The 14,974-nt window shown below is 37.8% G+C and overlaps 1 protein-coding gene across 11 annotated transcripts in view; it reads left to right on the top strand.

Annotated features, from left to right (window-relative positions):
- The window catches only part of LOC145996137 (uncharacterized), a 187,200-nt gene that overhangs the window by 158,445 nt on the left and 13,781 nt on the right, over positions 1 to 14,974 (top strand). For 8 of the 11 annotated variants that reach the window (XM_083132462.1, XM_083132458.1, XM_083132459.1 and 5 more), the window contains 6 exons: positions 2,237 to 2,413; positions 5,687 to 5,864; positions 9,088 to 9,314; positions 10,633 to 10,769; positions 11,131 to 11,555; positions 13,554 to 13,700. In XM_083132462.1, the coding sequence (XP_082988588.1) occupies positions 2,237 to 2,413; positions 5,687 to 5,864; positions 9,088 to 9,314; positions 10,633 to 10,769; positions 11,131 to 11,555; positions 13,554 to 13,700 (1,291 nt within the window). The remainder of the gene's footprint in view (positions 1 to 2,236; positions 2,414 to 5,686; positions 5,865 to 9,087; positions 9,315 to 10,632; positions 10,770 to 11,130; positions 11,556 to 13,553; positions 13,701 to 14,974) is intronic. The other 3 variants (XM_083132460.1, XM_083132456.1, XM_083132466.1) reach the window with 3 other exon arrangements.

The raw sequence follows: 14,974 nt of genomic DNA, 5'->3' as shown, positions 1-14,974 counted from the left end.
GAGTTCCAACCTTGGATCTTTAGCTTCGTAGTATGTTATTCTGGCCAGTCTGTTATTGGGGCTGGTGTAAGCAATTGATAATGTTATTATTGGAGTGTATTTCATAACGTTACTCACAATAATCAGCGGTGTGTGTAAGGGAGCTTTGTGGTTGGCTCAGAATTCATCCCAAATAGAAAATATGGCAAAATATAAGACTTACATTTAAATGAGATGGGCACACCTTTCAAAAATCCTGTGTGACCATTGTTCAAGATCTTCAAACATAAAAGCACTGTCAGTCAGGAGAAAACGAAACACAAGTAAAAATGAACCAATTATTACAAATAGCTTTTTAATTAAATAGTGCAAGAAGGTTGTATGAATGTAAAATAATAAGTGTCTTTAGGAAATATATAATTCGGTAATAAATTGGCTCAAAATAGAAACATTTTGTTAATGTGAAGTACTACAGTATGTTTCAAAATAACTGTATTCTGAAGTAAGTACCATTTTTCACATGGCTTTACACATTACATTTGCTCATTCATAAGGTGTGCTTAAGATGTAGTGCTTACAGCAACATTAATTAAATCCATACTCTTATTCAGTGTGTGCTGAATTTGTGCTTCAGTGCAGTAGTATTTGCACCGTGATTCAAAATTACTAAGAAATCTAGCCATATCTGTACACATAAGCACATGGTTAAATTTATAAGCATTTAACCGTTCGTTCATATCCCACGTGTCAGCACATTTATTTTGCTCTTGCCAAAAACGACATGGTTATAAAATCTACAAAATAGTATAATACAGAACTCTTTCAAGCTTACGCCAAGATAAACACACACTCAACTTTACATGGCTAGTCACTCTAAACTGCTCTGGAAAAGTTCTGGGATACCAGGACGAAATGTTGCAGGAAAATAAGAACCACAAAAAGTAATTGTATGATATTATTTTGTATCTATAAGAGGTACATGGTTCTGCGAATCTTTAAGAAAAACATAGGTTGTAAAATCTATAACTGCAAGATTTTTGAATGCTTGTTGTGTGCGTTTTTGAGGGGGAAAAAATTTAAAATGGATCTCTCGTGGAGTATGTATGACCCAAATGGTGGAATCGTCTACCACTACATTACTTCACTTCCAGTGGGGATTTGTCATAGAGTATGGTCAGTATTTGTGCTGGCACTTAATTTTAACCTCACCTTCTTTTTTTTTTTTAAACTTGATGTAGATGCACAAATTATGGGGCAATAGATACAACTCTACCCACCAAAAGATCAGACGACAGTAGGGGGCTGTGTCAGATGGCAAACCGGTCACTGGATTCAAACCCAGGATGCTGTGCTAATCACTCTGCTTTGGAGGCTGACCCAGCTGAAATTGCATCCTTCAGTCATGCCTTACTCCATTATGTACCATCAAAGAAATTTTGGAAGTCTCTCAAAATATGATTACTAAACCTGGTGGGACTAAGATATATTTTTCGTGTCAGTTTAGATTAGCCTTGAGCTGGGAGGTTAGGTCTGTGAACTATAAGGGCCAGTCGGTGAGAAACAGGCCACCTCGTATATCTTGACGTGTAGAAGTGGCCACTGAAAGGGGGTTCTGTTATTGCCCGGTAGATGGCAGTCTCGTTATAGACGTGTGCGAAGCGGTTAGTTGTGTGACTCGCAGACCTGCAGGATCTTGCCATCCGGCATATGGAGGACAATAAGGAAGAGCAGCAGTGCGTTTCCTGGGTGGCCCAAGGTGCTAGAACGAGAGACATTCACCATTGAATGATGGCAGTGTATGGGGAATATTGTTCATGGATCGTCCTGCAGTGACGTTCTCCCTTCACGAAAAGTCCAACTCCACTCCTTCACCCACGACAGAGATAAACAATGTTCCCCATACACTGCCATCATTCGACGGTAAATGTCTCTCGTTCTAGCACCTTCCGCCACCAGGAAGCGCATGACTACTCGTTACTCTTCCAAGACCTCCATGGTGTGTCGGCCTGGCAAGTCCCTGCACGGCTACACTTCACACAGCTCACACTCGCACTGCTTCACACAAGCCTATGACATGACTACCATCTACCTGGCGACAACGGAAACCCTTCCGGTGGTGGGAGTGTCGTGGAGCCACAGCATATACACGTAGAAATACACGAGGTGGTCTATTTTCCACTGACTGACCCTTATATATGCATGTGTATTGTAGGACACTGTATTTTATACATACTGAGAACTGGAATGTTATATGCAGGTGCTAGCAGGCATGCCCAAATCGACAGTTGTATCGTCTAATGGTGTAGGCAACAACACGGTTAAAGGAAGTCAGGCAGTTACAGGATGCGTGGTCTCCCAGCCCCAGCTTATTACCACCCAGGCACCCACAGCGACCATGCTTAGCAATCAGGCACAGCTTATTAGTCCCCTCCAGGTATGTGAAAATCTGAGTGACTTTTTTTTCTGTAAGAACGCAGGCAGACATTGAAATAAAATGTAAGGAAAGGGCATTTGTGTCCATTGTGCTGGTAATTTTCACGTCTGGTGATTTTCCTGGTAGCACTGCTACATTTCTTGAAAACAAGTTACTGTTAAAAATCTAAAAGTGTGAAGAAGTGTTTGCTGTCATGTAATTATGTTTTTATTTTGTTGACGTTTCAGAACAGTTAATATTTACCAACTTTCCCAATAGTGTAGTGCAGTGGTTCAAAAATGTCTTCATTTCAGGGTGCCTTTAGTGTTTCAAGATATTTCTGTGGCACCCAAGTCAGAATGTAGGCCTATTGAACACTTGCAACACTCAGGTAGTCTGGTTACGTTGCTTGCCTTAAATTAAAAAATAAACACATATTTCAAATTCAGAAACGTTATGTGTAAAAAGTGCTAATTAAGCACATATTTGGATCGATGCGATGGTCCAATTCTAAAACCATGTGTGGACAAACAAGCAAGTATCATTTCAGTGAAAATATTGGGACATTACGTGGTGCCCCTGTAAGCCAGGGTGCCAAGGTGCATACTTTGGGAACCACTGGTGTAGTGGCTAATGCTTTGCCTTGCAATCAAGGGGTCATGGGATTATTTCTTGCCAGTAGAGTGGTTCGTATTCTCCTTTAAACTGTACATTCATTCCCAATCCTCTCTGAGCATAACGTGACTTAAAACAAACTTTTTGAAACTGTTTCTGGTTTTTTCATCTGAAGCAGCCAGGAATCGAAACATTAACATGAAAGGAACAAACTGTAAGTGGCATCGAAACATTGGAAGAATAAGGATACAAACACACTTCTTTACGTTTTTGGATTATTTTTTTTTTACACTAGAATCCATAGTTTTGACCATTTTTAAGAAAGTGGTAAGGAGGTACCGCTGACAACTTGTTCCACAGGGAATAAGTCTTGTTCCTTCAGATATTGATCAGAAGAGTGAAAATATCAGCTATGTATGTATACGCTAAATATTTGTTCCTTACATTTGAGCCTTTCAAATGGGTTTGAAGTAGTTGAAAGCATGACAGTACTTGAGATTTTTCACATATTTTTTTTCTCCTCTTTTAAACAAATCAACTCGCAGACACCGTAGAAAATGAGGGTGCATGGTTTGAAAACTTAGATTCTATGTAATGCTAGAAGCTTGAAGTACACTTTATAATTAATGTAGATACTTGTGTAATATATTTACACTGGTTCAATATTTTATGATACCCATGGCTTGACAAGACACTGTATGCCATCTTTGCGGAGAACTATCATAGGCCATTATAATGCCTTAAATGATCTAAGTGTGGCAGTAGAGAAGTGCAAACATCCAATATGAAGAATGTTAGGATATGGTGACATTTTGTGTTTAAGAGATGGAAAGTGTAATGTAGTTTCTAAGCATTAAGATCATCCATACTTGAAACTAGTACTTGTCCTATTAATCAAATACATAAGTTTAAGGTCCAAGTAATGACTATCAAAATAATTTGTTTGTAGTGAAATAGTAGCCAAGTAGATTTAGCAGTAGAAATAATTTCTTGTTGGCAAATGTGATTTTGTGTTTGCATGTGCACAATTGTAGTATAGAATTTTGTGGAAAATAATTTTGCACCAAGAAGTATTTAATGATGCACATTGAGGAGATCTGAAGTTAAATGTAGAAATAATTGTTTTGCTTCAGAACTCATCAGTAGACGTTGTCCTTACTGTCACGTTACATAGCATTATTTATAAGTTTGATACTGTGAGCATAATCAAATGAACATAATTTGTTGTGTACCTTTTTCCACTACTACCTGATGTAACACATTCTACAAGGGTTGGATAAAAAGTAATGGCAACACTGCTGTCCCATGAAAGGGGCGAGTCACAGCGCCACAACCGTTTCGTGGTTGATAAAGGAATGTCAGACGAGGAAGTATAGTGAGTGGGGTGCGATTGTATGTTATTCAGTCAAAAAACAGCAGTGCTCTGAAGCAGAGGACGAGAGTGCAAGCGCCCTAACAATATGTTTAGGCAAGAAGAACAACGTCTCTTAGGCAGACGGTCAATGCAGCCTACTACTGCACCTTCTTGCAACACCACCTTCGTCTCGCATTAAGAAGGAAGCGACGGCACGTTCTGGCACGGTGTCCCATCATCCTGCTTGACAATGCAAAGTGTCACACTGCGAACACTGTGACGGCGCTCCTGCATAACTGGTAGTGGGAGGTACTGGAACATCCGCCGTATTCACCAGTATGAGACCGTGTGATTACGACCTTTTTGCCAAAATGAAGGAACCACTGGGCGGGAAGCACTACGACACGCGCGAAGCCATCATACGTGCTATAGGGCGGTCACTGCGGGACATCGACAGAGATGGACGAGCTGACGGTGTACGACGCCTTCCATACGTGTGGCACAAGGTTGTAGAAATGGTGGGGGGGGGGGCGATTACATTGAAGGAATGTAACACGTGCTCCTCTGCCAATACAGTCAAGTAGCAATTATACCAGTGTTGCCGTTACTTTTTATCCAACCCTTGTAGAACAGTGAAGCGTTCAGGGAATGGAATGGTCAAAGTTGGTAACAAACATATCATCTTCATCTGAAAACTGTATGCAGAAATGTGTAATGCAAACATCAGGATTACACATTCTTTTGGCATTTTTTGCTATTTTGTGTGCATTTTCTTCCACTTTAGCTAATCGTAATGATAAGGAAGAGTGATGAATGGACAGTCGCAAAGAATAACCGAATAACCGTGCCTAGGCACTTAGGTGGCAAGATCGAAAATTGACCACTTATACCTGAGCCAAGCTAACTCTAGACACCCGTTCACAGTGCAGAATGGTTAGTTGACAATATCATGTTTCTCTCCTCCCTGCTTCAGGGAGGAGGGGTTCTAATGTTGCCCCTTGTTGCACAAGCAGGTGGGCAGTGGTAGGGCTAATCAGTTGTTTGACTGCACACAAAGGCGAGCACAAAGAAGAAATCTTGGCTTGGCTCTTAACTCACTTGTCCACCCAACCAGCAGTATTATATAGTGGTTAAATCTAACAAGAATGTGTGTGTATGAGGAAGAGTAGAGCTGTAATTTTTCTTTCTTGACGCACCCAACCACCCCTCAAATTTTTTTGGCTCTCCATACTGGATGATATACACCAACACATTCGATGCATCTCACATTATACAGCTCAAGATAATGAGAGTACAGTAATATGTTGTTCTTGGATCTTTTGCAGGCGTTTGGTACTTCCCTTCCTCAAGGAATTGCGTGGGCTACTCCCGGAGGTCTACAGTCTCCTGCGTTACTCACGACGCAAAATCCCATATTTATTCGTGGCACGCAACAGGATGGGATGTTCATCCAGAGCCCACCACCTCAAGCAATGCAAACTCATAATCGTGAGTATCCTTTTTGTACGTATGCATTTTGTTCGTCTTTTATAGTTTTTAATAGTTTGGTATTTCTATTATAAATTGTAATTATAAGTATATTTTCCACCACTATTTTTTTTAATTGAACTATTTGTGAGAAGTGGATATAGTTTTTGAGTATCTGCTTTTGAATGCATGCTGATTTTTGTTTATATATAAGTACAAGAATTGCTTTGTAGTGTCATAACAGAGAAAGCAAACTGTGCCCTGCTCATCAGACATAGCATCCTTGTAAACGTCAATGATGAAGACTGTTTGAAATACTGTATTTGCTGGCGTATTTATTGAGGAAAAAACTTTATCACTGAATTTATAATTAATTTTCAGTATTTCAAATTTAAAGTAATATATGTCTACTTCAGTGGCATCGCATGCGGTTCACATATGGGTGTTCACAATAAAATCTTTATACTTAATGCAGATTTACTCCTTTCCCTTCTAACTTCATCTTCAATTGGTAAAGTGAGAAAAACAGTTCAACTTTTTTTCAACTATTTTCCCCAAAAAATCACACTATATTTGAAGTAATACAGGATTTGTTTATACAACTAACACCCTTTTAATTATGTTATTTATAATTAGTAATGTGTAGTCCAAACTAATTTGTATAACATGCAATCTCAGGTATGTACAAAGCAAGACTACCATATTTCGCAATCTACTTTTTTTATTATATGGACCATATGTTACCCAACGACATTCATTCAGCATTGAAAGACCTTTTTCGAGTCCCCATGACATGCCTTGTATATGCTGCACTGGTGTCGAATGTAAGAAGTATTTTCGCTTGCATCAGTGCTCGCACAGTAAAGTGAACATCTTCGGGCTATAGTGGCCAACAGCCCCTTAGCTGTCAGTTTCATGCAACATGCACAGCAATTGTGTTCAAAGCCCTCCATTGAACACTGTAGGAGTCAAGAGTTACCAACTATCTACAAAAGTTATCAGATGTGAAAGAAGTCGTCAGAGTAAATTGTGTGTATATATTCGAACATCAAAGAAAATATTTTTTCGAATAAATATATATGCATGTGTGAATTTAATTATATACGTAATTTATAACATATGTATGAGTGTTCACGTGCTCATGTATTATCAGGCGTCGGGCCTGGTCTACTTTCAACAAATAATTTTCTTAAATCGTTACCCCCACACCCCCTATACGCCTTCATGGTGTGGTGCTATGCACAGGGGAGCACTTTACTTTTTTACTTTTTTTTTTTTTAATCTCATTAGTAGAGGCATGCATATTTCGTTTTTGATGAATACAAGAAATGTGAAATAACACATTGTAATGTTAATTTTTCATGTTTCTGAAAGGTGTGAGGTGCATTTTCCTACCCTGTCTTTGTCACGAAATAATGCGAAATATACTCTTAACACGAAATTTGCCGTTTATATATCGACGCGACTTCCTGAAGTCTGAAGTATCCTGTGAGTTATGCAATTCACGGAAAACTGATTAATTCTGCTGTAAATATTTGAGAAGCAAAAATGGACCCCTTTATACATGAATAAACATAATATTCTGGTAATGATTTAATGTGCTATTAGAAGGGATATGTTTATTTTGTGTAGTAAGTGCAGTTTTTAAATCAAATTTGGGATTATATTTTCCTTTTTAGAACCAAAATGTCATTTTATATGCCGCTTTTTCACTGCTATAACAGCGACATTTTATTTTATTTACCGCTTTTGAACCTGAAATTGACTCTGTTTTTGTACCGAAATGTTGCTTTTTTTCCCCAAAAAATATGTGCCTCTACTCACCTTGTTTTTGAGGCCTAAAGAAAGTGCATCTTACACGCTGGCAAATACGGTACTTGAAATTTTGTATTAAAACTCAATAGCGTGTGCAGAGAAAGCAATAAGTGTAAAAATAATTTTATTATTTATTTATTTTTATTTGTTTATTTATTTATGAGTGACATTATGTCTGAGATGCATGTTCTAGCATGTCACATTGTTGTTCGGTTAGAACCTAATGTCATGTCAGCCAGCAACTGGTGAACTAGTGATGATACCAGTGGTAGAAGCAGGATAGTTAATACCATCTTGCTTGCAATAGGTAAATACGAGTGTTGTTCTGAAAGTTCGTGGACTGAGATCACTATTCGGAGTACAAGTCAGTACGAGGGTTGGTGTGAGTTTTCTTTTTGAAATAGCGCCCTTCACACACTATACACAGATTCCAGCGATGCATTGGCTTCTCAAACACACTTTGTAGACCATTTTCTGAGAGTCGGTGTAAGGTAGTGGATGTGACAGCTGGTTCGTGCTAAACTACCTTCCACTTAACTCTTTCTTAATTGTTGGAAACGCCCAGAAATTTCAGGTCTGGGCTGTATGGAGGATGGTCTATAGACTGCCCACCAATTTTCTCCAAAGCTGCCATATCTTACCATGCTACATGTGGCTTAGCGTTATCCTGCAGGAGAAACCATTCTTCATGAAGCAGTTCAGTGAACGTGGCACCCATCTTGCACAAGCACGAGACATTTTCAGGTGTTATGTGACATCTTGATACACCAACATTCAGTTTAGCTGCTAATTCACAAATCGATAAATGTGTTGTTCTTTCAACAATGTATCTGCTTTCACAATGTCCTCATCGTTCACTGATGTTGATGGATGCCCACTTCTTGCCTTATCCTGCACATCGCGTTTACCTTCCTTAAAGTGCTTCCACCACTTGAATACGGCCGATGTGCCCATTGCTTAGTCACAGTAAGCTTCTTTGATCATCTCAAACGTTTCCTGTCCACTTTTGCATAACTTCACACAAAATTCAATAGCGATCCTTCGGTAATTATGGGTATATCATCTCATCTGCCATTGTAATACACTCTGCAGTTCGACTTTTAAAATGAGCAAACAAACAACAGCTGCACGTTGGTTCACTCGTACATTAACAAAGCACACCACACTATCTTGACGTGCAACAATCACAGAATCTGTGCAGTGTTGCCAATCCAAGAACGTTCGGAATTTTCCTCGTAAATGCTCTTTTAGCCCAAATATGAATTTTGTGCATGGAATTTAGGTGTACACTAAATGCAACTGTTCCCCAATTTTTCCTGGTGCCGTCGCTATGATAAACTGCACTAACACCAACTGATTGTAAACCTACTGTTGTACATCCAAGTCATAATCTCATCAGAACAATGAGTGCTATGTAAACATTATTTTTTCTGTTTTTCCCTAGCTGCCTTGCCCGCTCCCAACTCAATGGCCGGTGCTCAAATGGCGAAGCCTCGTCAATCCATGGAAATGCCAGCCAACATTCAACCGAAAGCAGCGGTCCCGAGGGCCTTGTCAAATATCTTGCCATCTGTCAGTACTGCCAACAAAGGAACAAGCAGCTCAATATCCACTCAAACTAGCGGAAATGCCAACATGAGTACAGCTCAAGTTCAAACACAGAAAACTCAGGTATGTTTTACTTTAGGTTATTAATGCACATTTTACGTTATTAATAATTTTGTGAAATATTTTACAAATTCACCACTCTTCAACTATGCAACAGATAATGTAATTTTTACGTAAACAAAAAATGAACGCTCCCAAGTTTTGATGTTAAGTCTTGAAGCTTTCCTGGTGACGAATGATGAAGAGATTCTCTCGGGCTATCCACCAGGAGAGTTGTGGAAAACTTCTACCCTAAAGATGACCGTTGGCTCTCGAAAGCTTGGAATCTTTTCCACAATTCACCTGGTCGATAGCCCAAGAGAATCTTTTTATTTTCAAGTTTTATTTTTCTTGGAACTGCAACTGCCTACATGTAATAATTGTCTAAATTTTAGAGACAGTGGTTCTAGATTAGTATGCAATGTTAATTGGACTTATTCAATGTCTAGTGCCATTAATGGAGCGAAAATTAGTACAGAATTCCAGGGGATGCCATGGTGTACTTGGTTAGTGCACAGTATTTGTAGTAAAAACACACGTTTCACCTGAAGATGAGAAAAGAGGTGTTAGAATAAATATAATTAAAAACACTAGACAATGGATAATGTTCAATTTAACATGATAATGCCTACATTAGTTGCATGGATTGTCACTGGGTGGCATTAGTAGCAAAAGATGGCACTGGGTAAGCATGAAAAGACATTTTGTGCGCTAGGACATGCAAGAATGACATATGTTGTGACATTGCAGCAAGAATTTCAAGCAGAGATTCCTGTCTGGCTCATTTCATCAAGGAAGTGCAAAAATACTTCGACAAATACTTGCCACACCATTGGATGGGATGCAGAGATGATGATGCTCATACCCTAATGTAGTGGCCATCCAAATCGCCAGATTTAAAGCCATATAACTAAATCTTGTGCAGGTTCATGGAGGAACTGTCGTTCTGCCCCAACACAGTTTTAATATCATGAAACTTTGCAACAGTATGGTGTGGCATAATAGACGATGACATGCAGATTGGGATGAAATATATTATCTCTAGTCATTTTATTATTTATGATGATGACAACATGTGGTGTGAAATCAAATCTTTTTTGTATTGTACTGTATATTACCTATTGATGCTTACTTTTAAGATGTACCATGAGCAAGGATTAAACTCATAGTATTTATATTTTTTACAATTGTGTTGCCTTCTTACATACAGCGTGTTCAACCTGCGTGTAAGTTAAATATAGTTGAAATATATATTTTAAATTTTAACTAGGAAATATAGTGATAATCTAAAACATGCCCGTGAATAAATACTGAAATGAAAAATATTTTCCTCCCCATCAAGGCCAAAATACGAACAAAGCCAACGGCCAACCGTGCGTCGCCAGCACCCAGCATTGCAACACAAAAAGCTGATGCAGCAAACCAGACGAAACCGCAGCCCATGAGCCAAGCTTCCCAATTACAAATCACTGCCAATAAGTAAGTATTGATTATTATTACTAATAAATATTGAATTATTAATCACAGTAATGTTAGTTGCAGAAGTACAAATGTCTGTTGGAAGTTAAATGGACCCTAGTATATTAATTTTACAAAAGGAGAAAAGTAAGACATAAATCTCTTTTTTTATGTGTCTGGTATTAAATTATCAACCTCAGCCTCTTGCATTTTGTTCCACTGTTCAACTTTGAAAGATATACATGATTGGCAGAACAGGTCTTTGCTTGTACCAATTGAAGGAATGCTCTTGATTCACTTCAAAGACCTGGTAATTTCTATAAATAATCTACAAATAGGGTACTTCATATTGTAATTGTTCTCTCTGTCCTTTTCTCTACAGAGTAGTTTTGCCTGCCCCAACCGGTATTCAAACTTCCGCTCCGTCGCCAACGCTAGCAGAGAAATCACAGCAAACAATGAACAAGGCGACTGCTATGCAACATATGCAAATGAAGCCTTCGTCGGTTGCAGTCGGGTCACAGTCTGAGAAACCGACAATGACTGTTGCAGCAGCGACCGCCACCACTCCAACCTCAGTACCTGCCACGAGCATGATGCCACCACCACCCACGTCGATAGCCACGATGACGTCTACGGTGACGACCGTAACTTCAACGACTGTCACGCCTGCAGTTTCGGCTGCTTCCGTGTGTTCGATGGCTGCGGGGACGCAGACTTCGAAGGAAGACACTTCACCCAAAACAGACGAACAAAGTAATGGCATTGAAAGCCCGATGGAAGTTAATGAGAATGTTGAGACTGATCGTAAGTAGGATCCTATAATTTTAATTCTGAAAAATTTAAGTACCGTATTTGATGGCATATAAGATGCACCGGTGTATAAGACACACACCATTTCCTTGTACACATTTTTGAGGATCAGTGAATATTATATTATTTTACGGTATTTCAAATATAATGTAATATGTAGGACTACTTTCAATAAATAACTTACTTAATCTAACAAGGAAAGAATATATTTTACCAGAGCTAAATGAAGTCACTTGAAACCTTTTCTAAATCAGAATCTGAATCCTCATTCGTTTGTATGAACTCTACGTGACTCGATTCCTCTCAGAGAAAGAAATTGTCTATTTCAGAATAGAGAATATTTCCAGAAATGAAGTTAAACAAAAACTGAGTGTCGAAATATAAGATGCACCCTGTTTTTCAGACCTGTATTTAAAGGGGAAAAGTGTGCCTTATACGCTGGCGAATACTGTAAGTGAAATCATAATTTAACAGGGTTCCTACGCGTCCTGGAAAACCTGGAATTTTAAAATATTCCTTCCAGGCATGGAAATGTTATGAAATTTCACATTTTTCCAAGCTTTACCTGGAATTTTGGAGATTGTCCTGGAAATTCCTTTGCCCCATTTTATTTGTATGAATTAAAATAAGTTTTCATTTAAAACAGGTCAGTGTCATGACAGTGGTTTATTTACTTATGTCACGTTGCTGTGTACTGTAGTCGTAGTTTTGCGATAAGTTTTGTTTTTGTGATTGAAGTATAATGCCCCATGTTTTTGTATTATTTTGTATCGCTCGGAGGTAGAAAATATGACGATAATAATAATGGTTAAAAAATGGGTTTGCTATCCTAAATATTCCAAGTTTGCCAAGGATATTATTCTTGTTTATTTGTAATACAAGATGGTAATTTTTTATAAACTTATATATTCTTGTGTTTATTTTTTCTACCTTTGTATTTTTTCTGTATTATTGTAAAAATTAAATAACCTTCATTATACTAAGAAATAAAAGGTGTGGAAAGGAGCAGGTGTAGGGGAGTTGGGAGCCTGCATTAAAAAAAATTAGAACTATTTTTTTTAATAAAAGAAAATATGTAATGATGTGTATTTTGCCATGCTTACTTTCTACACTTGTCCTGGAGCAATTGTAGAAAATCCTTGAAAAGTCCTGGAAAAAATTGCATGATTTTGTGTAGGAACCCTGTTTAAGTAAAATGATATAATTTTTATTCTGAAAAATGTACATAATATGGTGGGTCACTAGACATTAGCAAGCAAAGAAGTTGTTTTTCCATTTAGAATTAGAATTCTTTTAGATTGGCTGTAACTGAAACACAGTTACTTTGAGACTTACTAAACTAAACTTCTGAATACCGGTACCTTAAGAAAAGGGTAAATGGTGAGAAAAATAACCATACAACAATAAGCGATATGAACTCCTCATGACCAACTTTCACAACCATATAATATGCCAAGGGTTTGCCCCTTTCTTCCCCTGAAATATCCTCAAAGGATTAACACTAACAATAAAGTATGGTGAAAGGAGGATAGTGCAATACCTCAAAAATGGCGGAGATCTGGAAGGTGTGGGGCCATATGCAAAACTTGGTGCAGGCAAGGGGCACATTAAAATTTTCTGGTTTATTAAAATTTACATTTATTTTTCACAATCAGCAGCTGTAACTCCATTACTCTTAAGAAGTATTGTTCTGATCTTCAATCCTGTTTTGTCCCAGAGCATGTGATTTGTTGGAAGTATATATTTATTCTTTACTTCAGCTTAATTGTAACTAATAGTATATTTTTTTAGATTAATTACAATAATTAACTTACTAGATAGTATAAGTAAATTCACGTGCTTTGAAATAATGTAACTGCTATTACAATATGAAGTTTTTGCCAATAAATGAATCTTATAGCCACACATAAATATTTGTTGACATCCAGCAGATGTTGCCTATCTAACGTGCTGTAAAATTGATGCATTCATACATTTTGTTTCTTATTTTAGCAGAAGTTAAAGATGATAAACCAGTAGTGAATGGTGAAATTGTAGAAAATGGTCTGCAAGAAGAAGTGAAGGATAAAGGACCACCGAAAGCTCTCGTAAAACCGCAAGTTCTAACACACGTCATTGAAGGATTTGTGATTCAGGAAGGTATGTATATGTTACATGTTGTTCTAAATTTGTAGGGTGTCTTTGGCTATTAATAGTAACATACTGTAATGGAAACTACAGGGTGTCCCAAAATGATTATGCTGGCTTCATAGTAGTATAATTTCACTTATATGTGGGGTACAAGGACAAAGCTTATATGGGAGTAAACAACAAGTGTACATAGGGTACCTTATAAATGTTCAATCAGGGTTGCTACGCATCTGGAAAACAGGGAAATGTCGGAATTTGGCTTGTCAGGGAAATTTCAATTGTTTCTTTCGTTCTTATGATTCTCAGTCTCATGCAAAATTATGGTTCTTTCGAATTTCTGTAATAAATTTTCAGTTCTGTAATAGATATTAGAAAGAATATCAAAGTAAAACTTGCAGTCCGGATATCTGATTGATAACTAAAGTACATTGACAATATGATCATAATTATCGGAAAGGTTGGTGAAGATGAGCGTTATCGTCTATTATTTTATAGATCTTAGTCTTGTTGGCATTTCCTATAAAATTCCTGTATGCAACAAAATTTCTCTAGATGCTGTGTACGTATAAATGTAAGCCAAGAAGCTTACAATCACCCTGTACAGGTTTTCTTGTAGTGATGGGAATATTACAGTGTTAATTTAATTAAATCAGTAAAACAGTGTTACATTTTCACAAGTGCTTCTGTCAAAGTGTATATTTTACAGGACTAAGTCAATACTGATGTTAGCGTGTTGTTATCAGCTGATATCAGTGCTATTGGTATCAGAAAGTAGTGGTTGAATTTTATTTACCAGTACCAGCCATACTTTTCCGGCATATTATTCTTTCGCAGTTATCTGGCAAATATGCAAAATTTTAAGTTTCTATTTATTTTGCATCAAGATTTTATTTTCTGATTACATAACAGGTATTTTAATATTCTGATGTAATTCGTAAATATTTTGAAGCACAACTCTTGGTAAATTGATGCGTATAGTTGGGAGTGGAATACTCAAGCTATACTCTGTCCCAGCTAGCTGTGGAGCAGGGCTGCGCATAGCGTCAGAGAAGCTAGGGAAATCGAGTGGCCAGAGCGAAGCAGTACACGCTGCTCGAACTGCAGTTGCTTCCCCCCCCCTCACTCAATTCTGTCCCCCTCACATGTTCATTGTTGGAGCAGTCTCTCGTTACTACTTGTGCAGAGACCTGTTTTTGTTCACCTGCTCCACAGTTAGCTGGGACAGAGTTTACTAATATTAATAAATATTTTGAACAAATTTTCTTACAATTTTCAAGCATTTC

Source organism: Lepisma saccharinum, chromosome 12, assembly GCF_977018435.1.
Source record: "Lepisma saccharinum chromosome 12, izLepSacc3.1, whole genome shotgun sequence".
Taxonomy (NCBI): Eukaryota; Metazoa; Arthropoda; class Insecta; order Zygentoma; family Lepismatidae; genus Lepisma; species Lepisma saccharinum.
The sequence above is the reverse complement of the archived record's forward strand: the minus strand, read 5'-3'. Positions and strand labels throughout refer to the sequence as shown.